The following is a 16412-nucleotide window of genomic DNA, read 5'->3' on the forward strand; positions in this document are numbered from 1 at the left end:
TTCACGCAATGCTGAGCTATTAAAGCTTTAATAATTTAATAATATTATTATAGATTTAATCATTAAAGCTTTGATAGCTAAAACTGCACAAAGATTTTTGGGATACTGTGAGTAGTAGCTCTTCTCATAACATTCCAGTAAGCTAAGTAGCATAGATATTAATCTTTCTATTTTACATATGTGGAAACTGAAATTCAAAGAATTAGACATTTTCCCCATGTAGACAGTCCAGTCAAGATGCAAATCCAATTCTCATTTTCAATCCAGTGTTCTCATTCTCCCATACTGAGCAATTTTGTTTAGAGTTTCAAATCAAATAAATCTCCATAGTTCAGTTCCACTTTTTAGAATTTAATTTCAATAATATTAAGTTTACTGTTAATGAAAAAAGTGAGACTAATTATACTAGAAATTCAAATCTTCTATAATTTCATAGTCACTGACACAGCATTTGATTCCTGGCAAAAATCTACACATCCCAGAAAACTGAACTATCTCCTAGCCAGACAAAAGGAAGCCTCATAGGCTAAAGGGAAAAGTTAAGTTTCAAAGAACATGACTCACTTTGCTCCTCTCCTATTTTCCCCATTAAACATTATTTTCCCCCAAATACCTCTTCAATGTTTCTTATCCAGTTTTTAATATTGTCAAAAGATTTTTCATTAGTGATGTCATATACCAGCATAATTCCCTAAAAGAGAAAAAACATCTTTGATTATTTTTATATTATACATCTTTATTATTTATTCATCTTTTTCAAAGCAACTTCCAAAGTGTTATAAAATTCTGATAATAATTTAGCTTTAATTAATTATTATAAGAGTCACATTAATTTTAAGTAGAAATAAACATTCTATTTTATCTTCTATGATAGAAATAAGAATTAAGTAGCATTTAAAGAATATTTTTAAAAATCAATTTTATTTTTCAGAATTATTTTCATAATTCTTTCCCCCTCCACCTCCCTCTCACCCCACTGAGAAACCAAGAAAAACAAAATCCATAACAAATATGTGCAGTCAAGCAAAACAAATTCCCATATGGGCCATATCAAAAATACTAGACAAATCCTTATGCCTCACCATGCACTCAAGTCCATCATCTCTCTATCTGGAAATGAGTAACATGTTTCATCACCATTCCTCTGGAATTGTGGTTAGTCACAATGTTGATTATAGTTCCAAAGTCTTTTGAAGTTGTCTTTTACAATAATATGATTACTGTATAAACTCTTCTCTTAGCTCACTTCAGTTTTTCATGTTTCTTTGAAACCATCTCTTTAATAATTCCTACAGCACAATACTATTTCAATACATTCTTATACCATAGCTTACTCAACCTTTCTCCAAGTGATGTACATCCCCAAAGTTTCCAATTCTTTGCCACCATGAAAAAGATTGTCATGAAAAATTTCATACATATGGGTCCTTTTCCTCTTTTGTCGATCTCTTTAGGGTAGGGATCTAGTAGCAATGTGACTGAGTAAAAGGGTATGTCCAATTTAATAGTTTTGGAGACACAGTTCCAAACTGCTTTCTAGAAAACTGGACTAATGTTAAAAGATCATTTAATGTTAAAAGCAGCAATAATATTTACAGTAGATTTGTCATCACACAGTTTATGCTTCTTTAGTTAATCACAGATATTGTCATGTATATTACTTCTGAAATAATAGTGAAACCATGTTACTTTAAATGATTTCTTCTAAAAGAGGCTGGTCAAATTTTTAGGAATAATCTAGGTAAACCACACACATTTAAAACATGGTATACTTGTACAAATCTTTTGAAGTGTACAGCCCAGAATACAAGTCATGTAAGGGCAGAGGGTATATTTCTCATTTTTCTTTATATTCCCAAAGCCTAGCATAGCACTTCACTTGCCCTTAGCAAATGCTTAGCAAATATTCTTTGAATTGAAGACTTTTTTTGCATTATTTCTAAAGCACTTACTACCATAATGAAAAGATCTTTGAATTTAAAGGGTGAAAATTTTCAGCAAAGACATTATGCTTTATATTAATTTTATATATTTCAAGCCAAAGATGATGGGGAAGTTAACACCTGGCTACAAAATCTAGATTATCTTTCTTCTAATCCATTAAGATTTCAGTTTTACAAAAGATGAATTAAGCAATTTGTCCAAAGCTGAAGAGTTGTGTTAACAATTAGATGTTCTGCCTCTCATCTTACCAGCAATCCATTTAAACTTTGATTTTTTTTACTTATAGGGATGTACCTTAAAACATTCCAGGTCTAGCTGGTACTTACACCTCAAAATCCCTTTATCACAATTCAAGGTTTGAACCTGGGCCTTTCTGAACATAGGCCAGAGAGCCAGAGATAAGCCATGGCAGCTAAAATTGAGCATCAACTTTGGGCCAAACTTTCTCCCAAGCTACCAGGGAAAACAATAACCACAAGGTTAGCAGGTCAAAATAGGGCTAGATCAAGAGGTAAAGAAGGATCAGATGAGCAAGATTTATATAGACAATACATATCTCCACTAGATTAAAAGTTTCATATATCTATAAACTTCTACAGTCACTTATTTTCTCACCAGTTAAAAAACTATCAGTCAAAGAAACCCAGTAAAGGTAGGGTGGAGACAAAGAAAGATAAGATGTAACTTCATAATGAGTGACAGGAGGGTATAACTACAGGAAGAAGAAGGAGGATAATAGTGAATAGATACAGAGCCAATCACATATTAAAGTATAAGACAATCTCAAAACTTATAACCATATGATTATCACTAAAAGGTGATAACAGCAGAGTATGGCTCCCCAAAAAAGCCCTTTTAGTTCTAGTTTTCTTCTTTATCAAGAAAGCTTTTTCTCCATAACAACCATAATTTGGGAACTAACTTCAGTCCTATAATCTTGAAAAAACATGTTTTATTTTCACCTGAATAGTTAGAAAACCTTAATATACACTCACCATGGCTCCTCTGTAATATGCTGTTGTGATTGTTCGAAATCTTTCCTGGCCAGCTGTGTCCCTAAAATTCAAAGTAAAGAAAGTAATAATATCAAAAAGCCATCATTATTAGAGAAAAATATCAACTACAGGTGACGTTATTTAAAGTAATAAATGCAGTACTTTCCTAAGAAAGAAGGGACCCTAGGAATTTGTATAGCCTTGGAAGTTTGGAGGTGGTAGTGATTAAAGAACTTGACAGGAGATCATAAAGACATTTATAAAAATCTTGGATCTCAGGGAACAAGAGTAAGAAAAATAGGTGAACTCTGCTGGAAACTGGAATATAAAGCCATTCCAAAATGTGGAAGAAGATAATAATTTCAAATTTTCTGACTCCAAGGGAGACTATTAAAATAAATTTTTTACAAAGACTAATATGGATTTCTTCACAAAATTAAGTAAGCAGAAGTAATGCAGAAAGGACTCAGTAAAACATGCTAAACTGGATTTGTTGAATCATTTTTGGAGAAATAGAATACATAATTAAACTGAGATATCAGAAACTCCTTGAAAATTCTTCTAAAGACTTTCAAACTAAAAATCCAAGCTACTTAAATTGGAGTTATCACTTGTTTTTTAGGTAGGTAATATGCCATAAGCATGAGACTTTATGTAATGAACAGACTTCAAATTTGTTAGATTTATTGGAAAATATAAGAGAAGTAGATTTTCTTGATAGTTGGGAAAGTCAGTGTCCCAAAATTTGCTTTTTGTAAATAACAAAGTCCCTGGACTTGGAGAAAATAAGTAGGGGTCAGCTAGGTGGCTTGGTGGTTTGAGAGCCAGTCCTAGAGATGGTAGGTCCTAGGTTCAAATCTGGTCTCAGACACTTCCTAGCTGTGTGACCTTGGGCAAGTCACTTGACCCTCATTGCCTAGCCCTTACCACTCTTCTGCCTTGGAACCAATACGTAGTATTGATTGCAAGATGGAAGGTAAGGGTTTAATCTAAAATTAAATAAATTAAAAAATGGCCCAAACAAACCAACCTAGTGCAGACTTAACTAAGGTCTAAATACCTCAGGAGAAATTGGACAAAGCTAACTGGAACATTTGTTTGATACATGAAAAAATAAATAGATATGAGGAGAAAGGTAAAGGAATGAAAATAAATAAGTAGAAAATAGATCAAAGATATATTTTGGAACAGCCTCATCAGATTTATTGGCTTTAAAAAATGAGAGGTTGGAAGTTTTAATGTAGAACTAGTTACTAGCAAAAGTGATAATGAACAAAATCACAACAACCTTGCCCACTCTAAGGAAATCAGCAGAAGGCAACTTTGGAAATATAATCCAAGTCCTCCTTTTTTAACCTATAATTAGTTGCTTATCAACAAATTCTTAAAGATTACTGTACCCATATTTCCTTTTCCCCCACACCCAAAATTATAACAACATGGGGTCAGGAAATCTTTCTCTTCTAAAACACAAAGGAAATAACATTTTGATAGAACATAAAGCAAAGAGAATTCATTATACTAAAATCAAGAATTAAATTGTTTAATGGTTCAAAGAATGACTAGTGATGTTATTTACAATTTTTATGCCAGGCAGAGTATGTATGCACCAGTAATACTGGGTATTAAATAATTAAAAGGAAATCCTATGTGGTCAATATTGTTTTTCAGTGAAGACAACATGGTCTGATAGAAAACAATTGCTTGGACTAAGAGTTAGAAAACTTGCCTCTCTCACTAGCTGGCTACGTGACCTTGAGCAATAAACCTTTTTTGGAATCAATTTTTATTTATGCGCAGATTGAACTAGCTATCTCTAAGGTCTCTTTCAGCTCTGATATTTATGATTCTGTGAAGATGGGGACAATTGGTTTTTGCTCTCAAGACAAAACCATTTAATTTGTCAATTTATAAGAATCATCTTAGTTAATTGGATGAATCCATAGCTGTCAGAATTCCCTCCAACAGTAAAGCCTGCAACCATCCATGCTTTTTCATCCTTTAAGAATCTTATATACATTCTCCCACAAATCTTCCACAGAAAGTCCATCCATATTAGGGTTCTTTCTTTACATTGCACAGGTACTAAAATAGCAATCAGACTATAAATCTGTTGGCTCTCTTTTTTGTTACATTACTGGTCCACTTCCCTTTATGACTACAAATTACTAATACCTTTTACACACTCTACTTTTGTAAAAATTTTTCATTACTGACTCAACACATGCCCATCATGCATTTTTCTTTGGATCTGCAACTTTAATTCTTTGAAGAAAGTATCATTTCATATTTCAAAGTCATATAGAATCATTGGGTCACCAATAGAATACTGGTATTTCAAAGGGAAACTTGGAATCATTAAAAGCAGACTCTGAAACATCCCAGATTCAATCCACTGTCCTCTTTTCCCTATTCAGTTCTGGGACTTTAGTTAACTAAGTCTTGATAAATTCCTCAGGCATTAATTTTATTGTTCAGTCATTCAGTTGTGACCAACTCTGTAACCCTGTGGATTATATGCTTTTCTTGGCAAAGTTACTGAAGTTGTTTGCCATTTCCTTCTCTAGTGGATTAAGGCAAAAATAGGTTAAGTGACTTGCCCAGAGTTACAAAGTGTCTGAGGCCAGATTTTAGCTTAGGCCTTCCTAACTCCAGGCCTAGCACTCTATCCACTGAGCCCCCTAGCTTCCTCCAGCCCCCTAGATGCAGTTATTTTCTAGTCAAACACAAAAGCAAAGGATAAATGATCACAATTGGGAAACACTTAGGTAAACCTAAAGCTGTATCATTCCTTTTCATTTCCTGAGGAAATAGAAATGGAGATAGTATTAGTCTTTTCCTCCTCTCCCATTCCAATGTTCACCCCTGTAAAGGTTCAAAAGTGAAGATATTTCCATCATAAAATTATCTACTCTCATTGCTGCAGCCACTTGTTATGTGGGTGGGATGTGTAGATATCTAGAAAGATTAAAAAAAAAAGCAATCTTTCCCATATTTAATGGCTGTTTTTTTTAATGGCTGTTTTAACTTAACTTCAAGTACTTTCCTAGTTTTCTCTCATACTATCTGATAAAATTATGATGCTTTTGTCATTATAGGATGTTGTTCATTCCTGATTAGGCTAGAGTTTGTACTAGTGCTCTTGACTTACCAGATCTGCAGTTTGATTTTCTTTCCATCAAGTTCTATTGTTCTTATTTTGAAGTCAATTCCTGTTTAAAAAAAAAATACAGTCATGTCAATTTCAAGAAAAAAACACACATTTCCATTGAATTTAGTATTCTCCAATGCTCTAAAAAATATGTACCCAAAGAGAATATGAATGGCATGTTTCCTCTGAATAATATAAATCATGGTGAAGAAAGGAATGTTAACCACTTTGTAAAGAATTAAAACACATATGAAATGTGGAATATTACAAACTTTAGTATCTCTAGATAAGAGCCTATAATTTGGGAAGACTAGGAAACATTTTGTTCCTGAAATAGATACCAATATTAGCTTAAATTATTGATTTTTTCCTAGTAAAAGGAGTGGAACTCTCCAAGATTTTCCCTTTCTCTTCTCTGATCTGACTACATGATCATAAGTTCCCTAAAGGAAGGAGCCATATCTTTTTAATCTTTTTAATCTTTTTATTTCTTTCACTCCCTAGCAGTATGCACTCAATTGTAAATAATAATAATAATAATAATAATAATAATAATAATAATAATAAATTCCGAATGAATGAATTCTAAGTCCAAAATGGTAGCAGGGCAAGCTATTAAAATTTTTTTTAAGTTCTTTACGTTAATATAGAGCTAGCAAATATTGCATCTCTGTTTTATGTACCATCAAATAGTCTTCATGCTAAAATTTCAACTACCTAACCTTATTTACTCACCTTAGGTCCAAAGATAATTGGCAGATCTAACAGACATTGTGGGAAAACTATTTGGGATTCTGGCTTTTTAACCTCCCTTTTTTGATTACTAATGCAACAAGTACTTCAATAGCTCAGTCCAGAATTGCTAACACTTAACAAGTATCAGCTTATTACCTTAAACTGCCGCTCATTTATTATAAGTAAATTAAGCTTTTAGGGTACCAGTTAGTAAATATAAATGGGTAAATGAGTAGTAAGTAATCTATCAAATCTTTATCTGTCTATACAATGGCATTGTGATAATTATGCATTACTACATTATACATATAAAGTTTCTAGAGGCTGTTCCACTTTTATATTCAGCCCACAAAAACTATATTAATATCTTGAAAAAAATGAAAGAATGAGAAATCCTGTCAATAAAGTAACTAACCTCAATTCCAGAGGACTCAGAAAGAAACATGCTATGTACCTCTTGATAGGGAGCTGATGTACTCAGAGAACAAACTGAAGCATGTTTTCTTTTTCTCCCTTTTTCCTTTTCTGCATGGCTAACGTGGGGGTTTGTTTTGTATGTGTGTACATATGTATATATTTGGAATGAGTTTTGTTTTTCTTGCTTTCTCAGTTGGTGAGAGAGGAGAGAAATGGAGAGAATTCAGAACAGAAAATGAATCTAACCTGAATTTTTTTTAAATGAAGCAAGAAACTAAAGTAATGAACCAAGAGCTAAGGAGGAAAGATTTGTAAGGAAAATAAATAGCTTAGAACTAAAAGTGGCAAACCTTCTAAGTTATAGCCTCCAAAAAAATTAGAATGTACCACATGTATCAAAAAGAAATTGATTCCATGAGACAGCAAGAAATACTTTTAAAAAGTCAAATAACTGAATAAATAGAAGAAAATATAAAATATATGATATCAAAAACAAATAACTTGAAAAATAAAAGATTCGGGTGAGAAAAAAATTCAGTGGACTCCCTGAAAACCATATTAAGTCAATAACCTTTTATTAAGTGTCTCCTTTGAAGATGCTAGAGGCAGCTAGATGGCTCAGTGGGTAAAGTGCAGGTCCTAGAGTCAGAAGGATCTGGCCTCAGATATTTACTGAGTGGCCCTAGGCAAGTCACTTAACCTTTGTCTGACTCAGTTTCTTTAGCTATGAAAATGGGGATAATAATAGCACCTTCTTCTCAAGGTTCTTGTTAGGATCAAATCAGATATTTATGAAACAGGACACTGCCTATTATGTAGTAGGTGTTAAATAACTACTCTTTTCTTCTATGTGTCAGGCACTGTTGAGCACTAGAAATGCAAAGAAAGGCAAAAGACCTCTACTCTCAAAGAGTTCACCCCTTAGTGAGGGAGACAAACTGCAAACAATCTTATAAATAAGATATATTCAGGATAAACTGGAGATAATCTATCATTAAGGGGATCAGAAAAGGCATTTTTTAGAAAGTAGAATTTTAGCTGGGACTTGAAGGATACCTGGGAAGCCAGGAGACAGAAATGTAGAGGGAGAGAATTACAGCCATGGGAGACAGTCAGTGAAAATGCATGGAGTCAGGAAATGAAATATTATGTGTGATAAAGAGCAAGGAGATCAGTGTCATTGGATCTTGGAGTACAAAGAAAGGAAAAAGTGTATAAGACTGAAAGAATAGAAGAGGCTAGGTTGATTATGAAAGGTTTTAAAAGCTGGAGGGTTTTATATTTTATCCTGAAGGTAATAGAGAAGCACTGGAATTTATTTTATGGGAGTTGGAGGCAATGATATGGTCAAACCTGTGCTTTAGGAAGATCAGTTTGACAGATGAGAAGAAGATGATTGGAGTGGAGAGAAATTTGAAGCCAAGCAGCAGTCTACTGGAATAGTATTAGAATGAGATGATAAAGGCAGCTAGGTAGTTACTCAGTGGATTGAGAGCCAGGCCTAGAGAAGAGAGGTCCTGGGTTCAGATTTGGCCTCAAGACACTTCCTAGCTGTGTGACCCTGGGCAAGTCACTTAAGCCCCATTGCCTAGCCCTTACTGCTCTTCTGTCTTGAAACCAATACACAGTATTAATTCTAAGATTGAAAGTAAGGATTTAAAAAAAATTTTTTTGAGAATGAGGTCTGTTGCTATGTACTATGGTGATAGCAGTACCAGAAGAGAAAAATACATGTAAGGTAGATATTATGAAAAAACTTGGCAAAAGATTGGATGTGCAGGTGAGGGAAGAGAGGGTTGGGAAGGAGGGTAGGAGAAAGTAAGGAGTTAAGGATGACACCTAGATTTCAAGCGTGGTGACTGGGATGATTGTGATACCCCTAAAAGTAATAGGAAAAGTATGTCTCCAGGATATCCAGTTTGAGATGTTGGTGATGAAAGACTGAAGATCAGGAGAGAGTATGGGGCTGGATAAACAAATCTGAGAATAATATGCATAGAAATAATTGAATCTAGGATAGTAGAAGAGATCACTAAGGGAAATCCTAGAGAGATAATAGAGCCCAAGAGAAAGCCCTGAAAGACATCTATGGTTTGTAAGATTTAAATTAATAACAATAATTCCAAGTATTATGTTTTATAAGATTTATTAGTAATCATTTGAAGTAGAAGAAATAAAAAATAGAAGTACAAAGCTTAAGTATGACCATGTGAGTAAACTTTCCTGCCAAGCTCTCCCCCCAGCCTCCACAGCCATGTTCTGGGAAGAAGAGAGAGAGACAGAGAGACAGAGAGACAGAGAGACAGAGAGACAGAGAGAGAAAGACAGGGTCACATCCAAATTATATCCTCCTACATTAACACATAGCGTAAACACGCAAATGGGATGCTGGATAAGAGAATCCTGGGAAGCAAATTCTATCTACACAATCACCCCTGTGATTCCATTGGGAGGTGAGCATATTGGAATCTCCCAGATTTACATGCCTTGTCTCCCCAATGAATCATCACACATAACCAGCTTATATCTCTAAAGATCTCTTACTAAAAGTGCATACAATATTGCACTTTCTAAGGGGAAATTACAATAATCTGGGTATAAGAGGGAAATAAAAGAGAAAGAGAGTAAACCAATGATTTCTTGGCACGCTGATAAAAAGCCAATTAGGGGGCAATCCTCTTTGGCATAAAAGTTTACATTTAGAATAAATGTGTTTAACCTCCCACAGTTCAATCCATCTCAAAGTTCATTCTGGATCTTTTGATTCAGTGTGTGGTTTCTGCAGGCATCCCCTTGGTGCCTTTTCCAAACCATTCACTTTCTCAATTTGCAGAGTTAACAAGTTTCTTATCCTAAAAAATTTCTCCAAAAGATTTTAAACAAAACATTATAGGATAATAATACAAGTTAGTGAGTGTGACCAGGAAGAAGATTTAGGAAAGGAAACTGAGAAGGATCAGCCAAGACCTATACTGGAACCAAGAGAAAGCAGTATCATGAAAACCTAGAACCTAGACAGAAACAAGTAAAGAATAGGGAGATCAACAGTGTCAAATACTAGAAAGAGGTCAAGAAAAACAAAAAAAATAAGGAAAGAACATTAAATATGCTGATAATAGTTAAGTCATTTACAGATGATCATCATACATTATTATTTTTATTGTGTAGTGTACGACCTTCTCCTGATTCTGTTCACTTCACTCTGTATCACTACATAAGTATTTTAGGGTTTCTGTCATATGCCACAACTTATTCGGTTATTCTTTAATTGATGAAAATCTCTTCAGTGTGCATTTCCACCACAAAAAAAAGCTGCTAGAAATATTTTAAAATATATAGTTCCTGGAATAGTAATATACTGTTAGAGAAACTGTGAACTGATACAACCATTCCAGGAAGCAATATCGAACTAGGAGTCACAAAAACTATGCATACCCTTTGACCCAGCAATATCACTACTGGGTTTGTATCCCAAAGAGATCAGAGACAAGGGAAAAAGACCTACCTGTACCAAAGTTTTTTTAGCAGCTCTTTTTGTAAAGGCAAAAAATTGGAAACTGAGGGGTTGTCCATCTCTTGGGGAATTGATGAACAAGTTGTGGTATGGTGTTATAATGGAATAGTCTATTGTACCACAAGGAACAATGAATAGGATGAGTTAAAAAAAACCTTGAAAGATTTATATGAACTGATTCAAAGTGAAATGTGCAGAATCAGGAGAATAATGTATACAGTAACAGAAATATTATACAATGATCAACTGTGAAGGACTAAACCATTATCAGCAAAGCACGTCTCCAAGATAACAAGGGACTCATGATGAAAATGCTATCCACAGACAAAGAAGGAACAATTGAAATCTGAATACAAATCAAAGCATGCCATCTTCGACTACATATCCTTCGTGAGATTTTTATTGCATGTGTGATATATGTCTTCTATCTTGGTATAAGCAATATTACATGAAAGTATGGGTGTAACTTAGGTTGTTCTCTGTCTCAGGGAGGTGAGAGAGTGAGAAAGGGATGAGAGGGAGGGAAAAAATCTGAATTTTAAAATGTCAAAAAACAACTGTCAAAAAATTGTTTCTACATGTAAATGAAAAAAATGGAAAAAAGGTTTTTTTAAAAACCTATAGTTTCATTTCCTTTTTCTTTGATCACCTTAGAAAATAACTAATAGTGGTATTACTGAATCAAAAGGTATACACAGTGTTATAACTCTTTGAGTTTAATTCCAGATTGATTTCCAAAATGGTTGGATCAGTTCACAGTTCCACTAACAATGTATTAGTGTCTCTATTTTTCTACATTCCCTCCAGCATTTGGCATTTTGCCTTTTTATCAGTTTAGTCAATCAGATAGGTATGAGATGATATCTCATAATTGTTTTGGTTTGCATGTCTCTAATCAATAATGATTTAGAGCATATTTTATAGTTATATATGTTCAATTTTTTCATCCAAAAACTAACTGTTCATATCTTTTGACCATTTATCAATTGGGGAATGGCTCATATTATTAGATATTTGACAAAGTTCTCTCTACATATTTTTTCACTTATTTTCAAATTTATTTTATTTTTTCTCCAATTACATGTAAAAAGTTTACAATATTTTAAAAAGAATTTTGAGTTTCAAATTCTCTCCCCTCCCTCTCCCTACCTCAAATGAGATGGTAAACAATCTCATATAGATTTACATGTCCAATCATGTAAACCATTTTTCCATATTAGTGCTTTTGTGGAGGGAAATGAACAAAAAAATTAAGAAAGTGAAAAAAAGTATACTTTGGTCTGCATTCAGACTCCATCTGTTCTTTCTCTGGAAGCAGATGTCATTTTTTATCATGAGTCCTTTGGGATTGTTTTGGGTCATGTATTGCTGAAAATGGCTAAGTTATTCACAGTTGTTTATTGTATAGTATCCCTGTCATTGTGTATGGTGTTCTAGTTCAGCTTAATTCACTCTACTTTAGTTCATATAAGTTCTTGCAAGTTTTTCTGAGCTCCTCTTATTCATCATTTCATATAGCACAAAAGTATTCCATTACGATCATACTATAACTTATTCATATATTCCCCAATTGATGGGTTTCCCCTCACTTTTCAATTCTTTGTCCCAGTAAAAAGAGCTGCTTTAAATATTTTTATATATACAGATTCTTTCCCTTTTTGTTTTTTCCTCTATATATTTTAGCTATAGAACATTAGATATGGTAATTAAGAAGAAATTTTTGAGGCATCTGTAAAACAATGACAATTGAATGCAAGGGAGCTGATTAGTTATCAAGCAAGATAGGAGAAAGAATAGAGAAAAGGACTTAGGATGACCAAGGCATAGATGGTAAAATACAAAAATGTCCTAGGAACAAGTAAAGTGGACTAGTTAATGGCAGAGAAAGGACTAAATCTCAGGACAAAAAGGCACTCACAGACTAAGGATTTTATTCACTGCTTCTTTGTGAAACTGCTACTTTTTCCTTGTATGATGTTGAGCAAGTCACCCTCTCTGAACCTCTGTTTCCTCATCTATAAAGTGAAGGTAATGGACTAGATCAGTGGTATCAAACTCAAATAGAAATGAATCCTCATGGCTGCATATGGAATTAGAAAGTCACAGAATAGCATTAACTCTATTGTACTCTATCTGTATTTATTTTGATAAACATTTCCCAATTACATTTTAATCTGATTTTAGACACAACAGGGAGTTTTATGGTCTGCTTGACTTCTGGATTAGATCATGTCTAAGGTTCCTTTAAGCTCTAAGAGTATGAATGAATGCATCAAACATTTTTACACTCCAAAAACTACTGAGAAAGTTCTTTTGGAACTATTATTTAGGTTTATGGTCTATGAGAATGTAAATAAATATAGTTTTGTCTTAAGATTTCAGAAGGAGAGAGAGAGAGAGAGAGAGAAAGAGAGAGAAAAGAAGGAAGGAAAACCTGCCTGAATTTTTAGAATATAATTTAGTATTATTTTGGAAGGAAAGGTTGTTTATAAAACTTCAGATAATTCTTCTGCCTATTTATATTGTGATAGGAAATGGCAAGCTGAACTATGTTTACAACATAAATTGATAGTGACATATATACCATTTCCTTTGAAACGGGCTATATATATTCATTTTAATAGTAGTTTCCTACTTAGTACTAAATTAAATGTAATACCAGACATCGAGGCTGGGCCAGCTATAACAGCAAATTCAAACCATATTGTCAAGAAGCAAAAAAATAATATGTGAATTATAAATATGAAAGGACTTTCTGATTTTTGTTTTGAGCCTTAACAACCTGAAAGCTAACTGCTAAAATATTAAAGTTAATAATATAGTTAGGCAAGTCAAAGCATCTTACAGATTAAAAGGTTAATTATTTACTTAACCCTCAAAATTTCTGATAGGAGATAAATCATATAACACCTAATAATAAAAACATAAGCACATACCCAGTTGGAGATACAGAATCTCTAAAACACTAAAAGCATCAAAATGTCAAAGAGAAAAAAACATGAATAGTAAATAAAATACAATCAATATTATAAAAATTCAGAACATAAGAGCCAGGCCTAGAGACAGGAGGTCCTAGGTTCAAATCTGACTTCAAACACTTCCTAGCTGTGTGACCCTGGGCAAGTCACTTAACTCCCAATTACCTAGCCCTTACCACTCTTCTGCCTTAGAACAAATACACAATATTGATTCTAAGATGGAAGGAAAGAGTTTTAAAAAATTCAGATAAAATGCTAAAACATTTAGGAAGGGTTAAGATTTTTTTTAAACCTCTACATCTGGTCAACAAAATTTATTTGGCATTCCTAATATCATTTGAGAATGACAAAACTGATGCATGACAAGTCTCTCACAAATTTTATAGAAAGTTAAATATGTAACTTAATGCTACTCAATTTGAAAGAAGTAATATACATGTCAATATAAAAATATTCACTTTAGAGCTGATCATTAAGTAGATATTTTGCCTTTTGCAAAATTTTTGAAAATCACTTATATTTGTCATATATCAAATTCTGATCTAAAATTCCTTGTAAAATAATACTTCAGTTTCTTTCTCCACCATAAATTCATAACAACCTGTAACAAAGAAGTTCAAAAATAAGACTAGTAAAGTTTCCTTTTTCTTTTCTCGATTCATTACTTCTTAGGCAATGTACCTTAAAAATTAGAGAACTACTTGAGTCTATCTTCTAAACAAAAGATTTCCTCGTTTATACTTTCTGCATAAGGGCCAGATATGACATTCATCTAAGCTAGGTTCCTTCAAAACTAGAAAATTAAGTAAAATCATTGTACTTATGCTTCATTGCTGTAAGAAAGTGCAACGGGCAAATAACTGAAATTATCACTGGAAAAATAACATGTCAAATGGCATTTCCTCCAAAATATACTGAAACTAATTCTTTGGATTCAAGAATTGAATATGTATCATACTTTCCACTAATTTTGAAATAAGGAAAATATAAGCAGAAAAAAACTGTGAATCTATTCCATATAAAGAAAAACAAAACTAAACAGAACTGTTTAGATTTTACCAAAGAGAAATTTTTCTTAAAAGAACAGCAGTCAGGATGCATATTTTAAAAATCAAATAAGATATGGGTCTGAAATAATTATTACCTATTCCATTATCTTCTAGAAAGAATTCCAAAGTTCCTTACCCCTGTAAGTATTGTTTTTATACCTTCCCAAAAGATATAAAATCAAATACTCTGCCTTTCCTCGTATGTATAATTCAGCTATTGAGAAAAGGAACATTCTTTTAAGTATGCATAAACAAATGTCTGGAATGGAAAAAAAAAAATGAAGTCATTCTACCACCCCATCCAAAAAGAAAGCAGTGCCAGATGTGCAACTTAGAATGCTAAGGATCCTGTTAGCCTCTTGATGCAAACCAGTATCACTGTCACTAAACTGATACAAAATTAAGTAGCACTTACAAATCTACTATGGCTAGTATAACAGATGGGTAATTATAACAAGCTATTGCTGACTATCAAGGTTAAAACAAACAGATGGAACACAGGCAAATGAAAGGATGGGAGCAAAATCAACATAAGTGGCATAAAGGAATATATTTTCCAATTAGGCAATAACCACAATTCCTTTTTCTCTCCTTCCTCTCTGCTTTCCTTCCTTTCTTCTCTTTATCTCCCCTTCTTCCTCACTCTAGTACAACTATTAATAATGATAATATAACACTAATTTAATGTTGGTAAAGCACCATGAACATACTGGCTTATTTTAAAATTCAAATCTCTACTATTCTAAAACCTCTAATTATTCTGATATAAATAAAATAAAAATCGTAGTGTATAATATATAGGCAAGCATAGTAAAATAAATTTACACAAGCAATGATATATAAAGTAATATGTTCCAAAATATTTTAAAATGCATTTTTTCTCATCCTTGGGGTGATAGAGAATTCTTCAGAACAGTAGAATCATAGGAACTGTACAACCCTGTTTGCTTCTGTAAAACAAACAGGTGTTAGATACTAGACAGATGCAAAGAGAAAACCTTTGGGGGCAGCTGAGTGGCTCAGTGGATTGAGAGCCAGGCCTAGATGGGAGGTCCTGGGTTCAAATGTGGCCTCAGACACTTCCTAGCTATGGGACCCTGGGCAAGTCACTTAACCCCCCATTGTCTAGTCCTTACCATTCTTCTGCCTTGGAACCAATACACAGTATTGATTCTAAGATGGAAGGTAAGGGTTTAAAAAAAAAAGAGGAAACCTTTACTTCAGTCTAAAACACCAGGTATTAATTAGCCCACACTGATAGATTATACCACTGAAGTCTAGACCAAATGGCAAAAAGCTCTGTTATTTCTGCGCCCCCCCCCATATCCCATAGCTAATTTAGTCCAATGAACACAGGTAATAATTATGTAAAATATGAAAATCAATGAGGTTCCAAAATATTCTTTTAGGAGCCTTTATATTCTTTATTGACAACCATCTGACACCAAGCCAAACTACATTCATAGGCACCTATTTGAATAAAGAAATTTTATGTAATCATTCAATATTGCACATGACAAATACTCTTCATCTAGCTGAGAGCACTATGTAGAAGTCAATTATTTCTATAGGGGCAAGAAAAGAAAATCTGCTTTAGTAAAAACTGAATAGTGTCAAAGCTGGATCATT

The 16412-nt window shown here is 33.3% G+C and overlaps 1 protein-coding gene across 1 annotated transcript in view; it reads right to left on the minus strand.

The window, feature by feature from the left end:
• Positions 1-16412, minus strand: part of RAB8B (RAB8B, member RAS oncogene family) — an 80096-nt gene that overhangs the window by 10792 nt on the left and 52892 nt on the right. The window contains exons 2-4 of the mRNA XM_044660126.1: positions 6091-6151; positions 2940-3000; positions 614-691 (exon numbers count right to left, since the gene is read on the minus strand). Coding sequence (XP_044516061.1) covers positions 614-691; positions 2940-3000; positions 6091-6151 — 200 coding nt within the window. The remainder of the gene's footprint in view (positions 1-613; positions 692-2939; positions 3001-6090; positions 6152-16412) is intronic.

This window comes from Gracilinanus agilis, chromosome 2, assembly GCF_016433145.1.
Source record: "Gracilinanus agilis isolate LMUSP501 chromosome 2, AgileGrace, whole genome shotgun sequence".
Taxonomy (NCBI): domain Eukaryota; kingdom Metazoa; phylum Chordata; class Mammalia; order Didelphimorphia; family Didelphidae; genus Gracilinanus; species Gracilinanus agilis.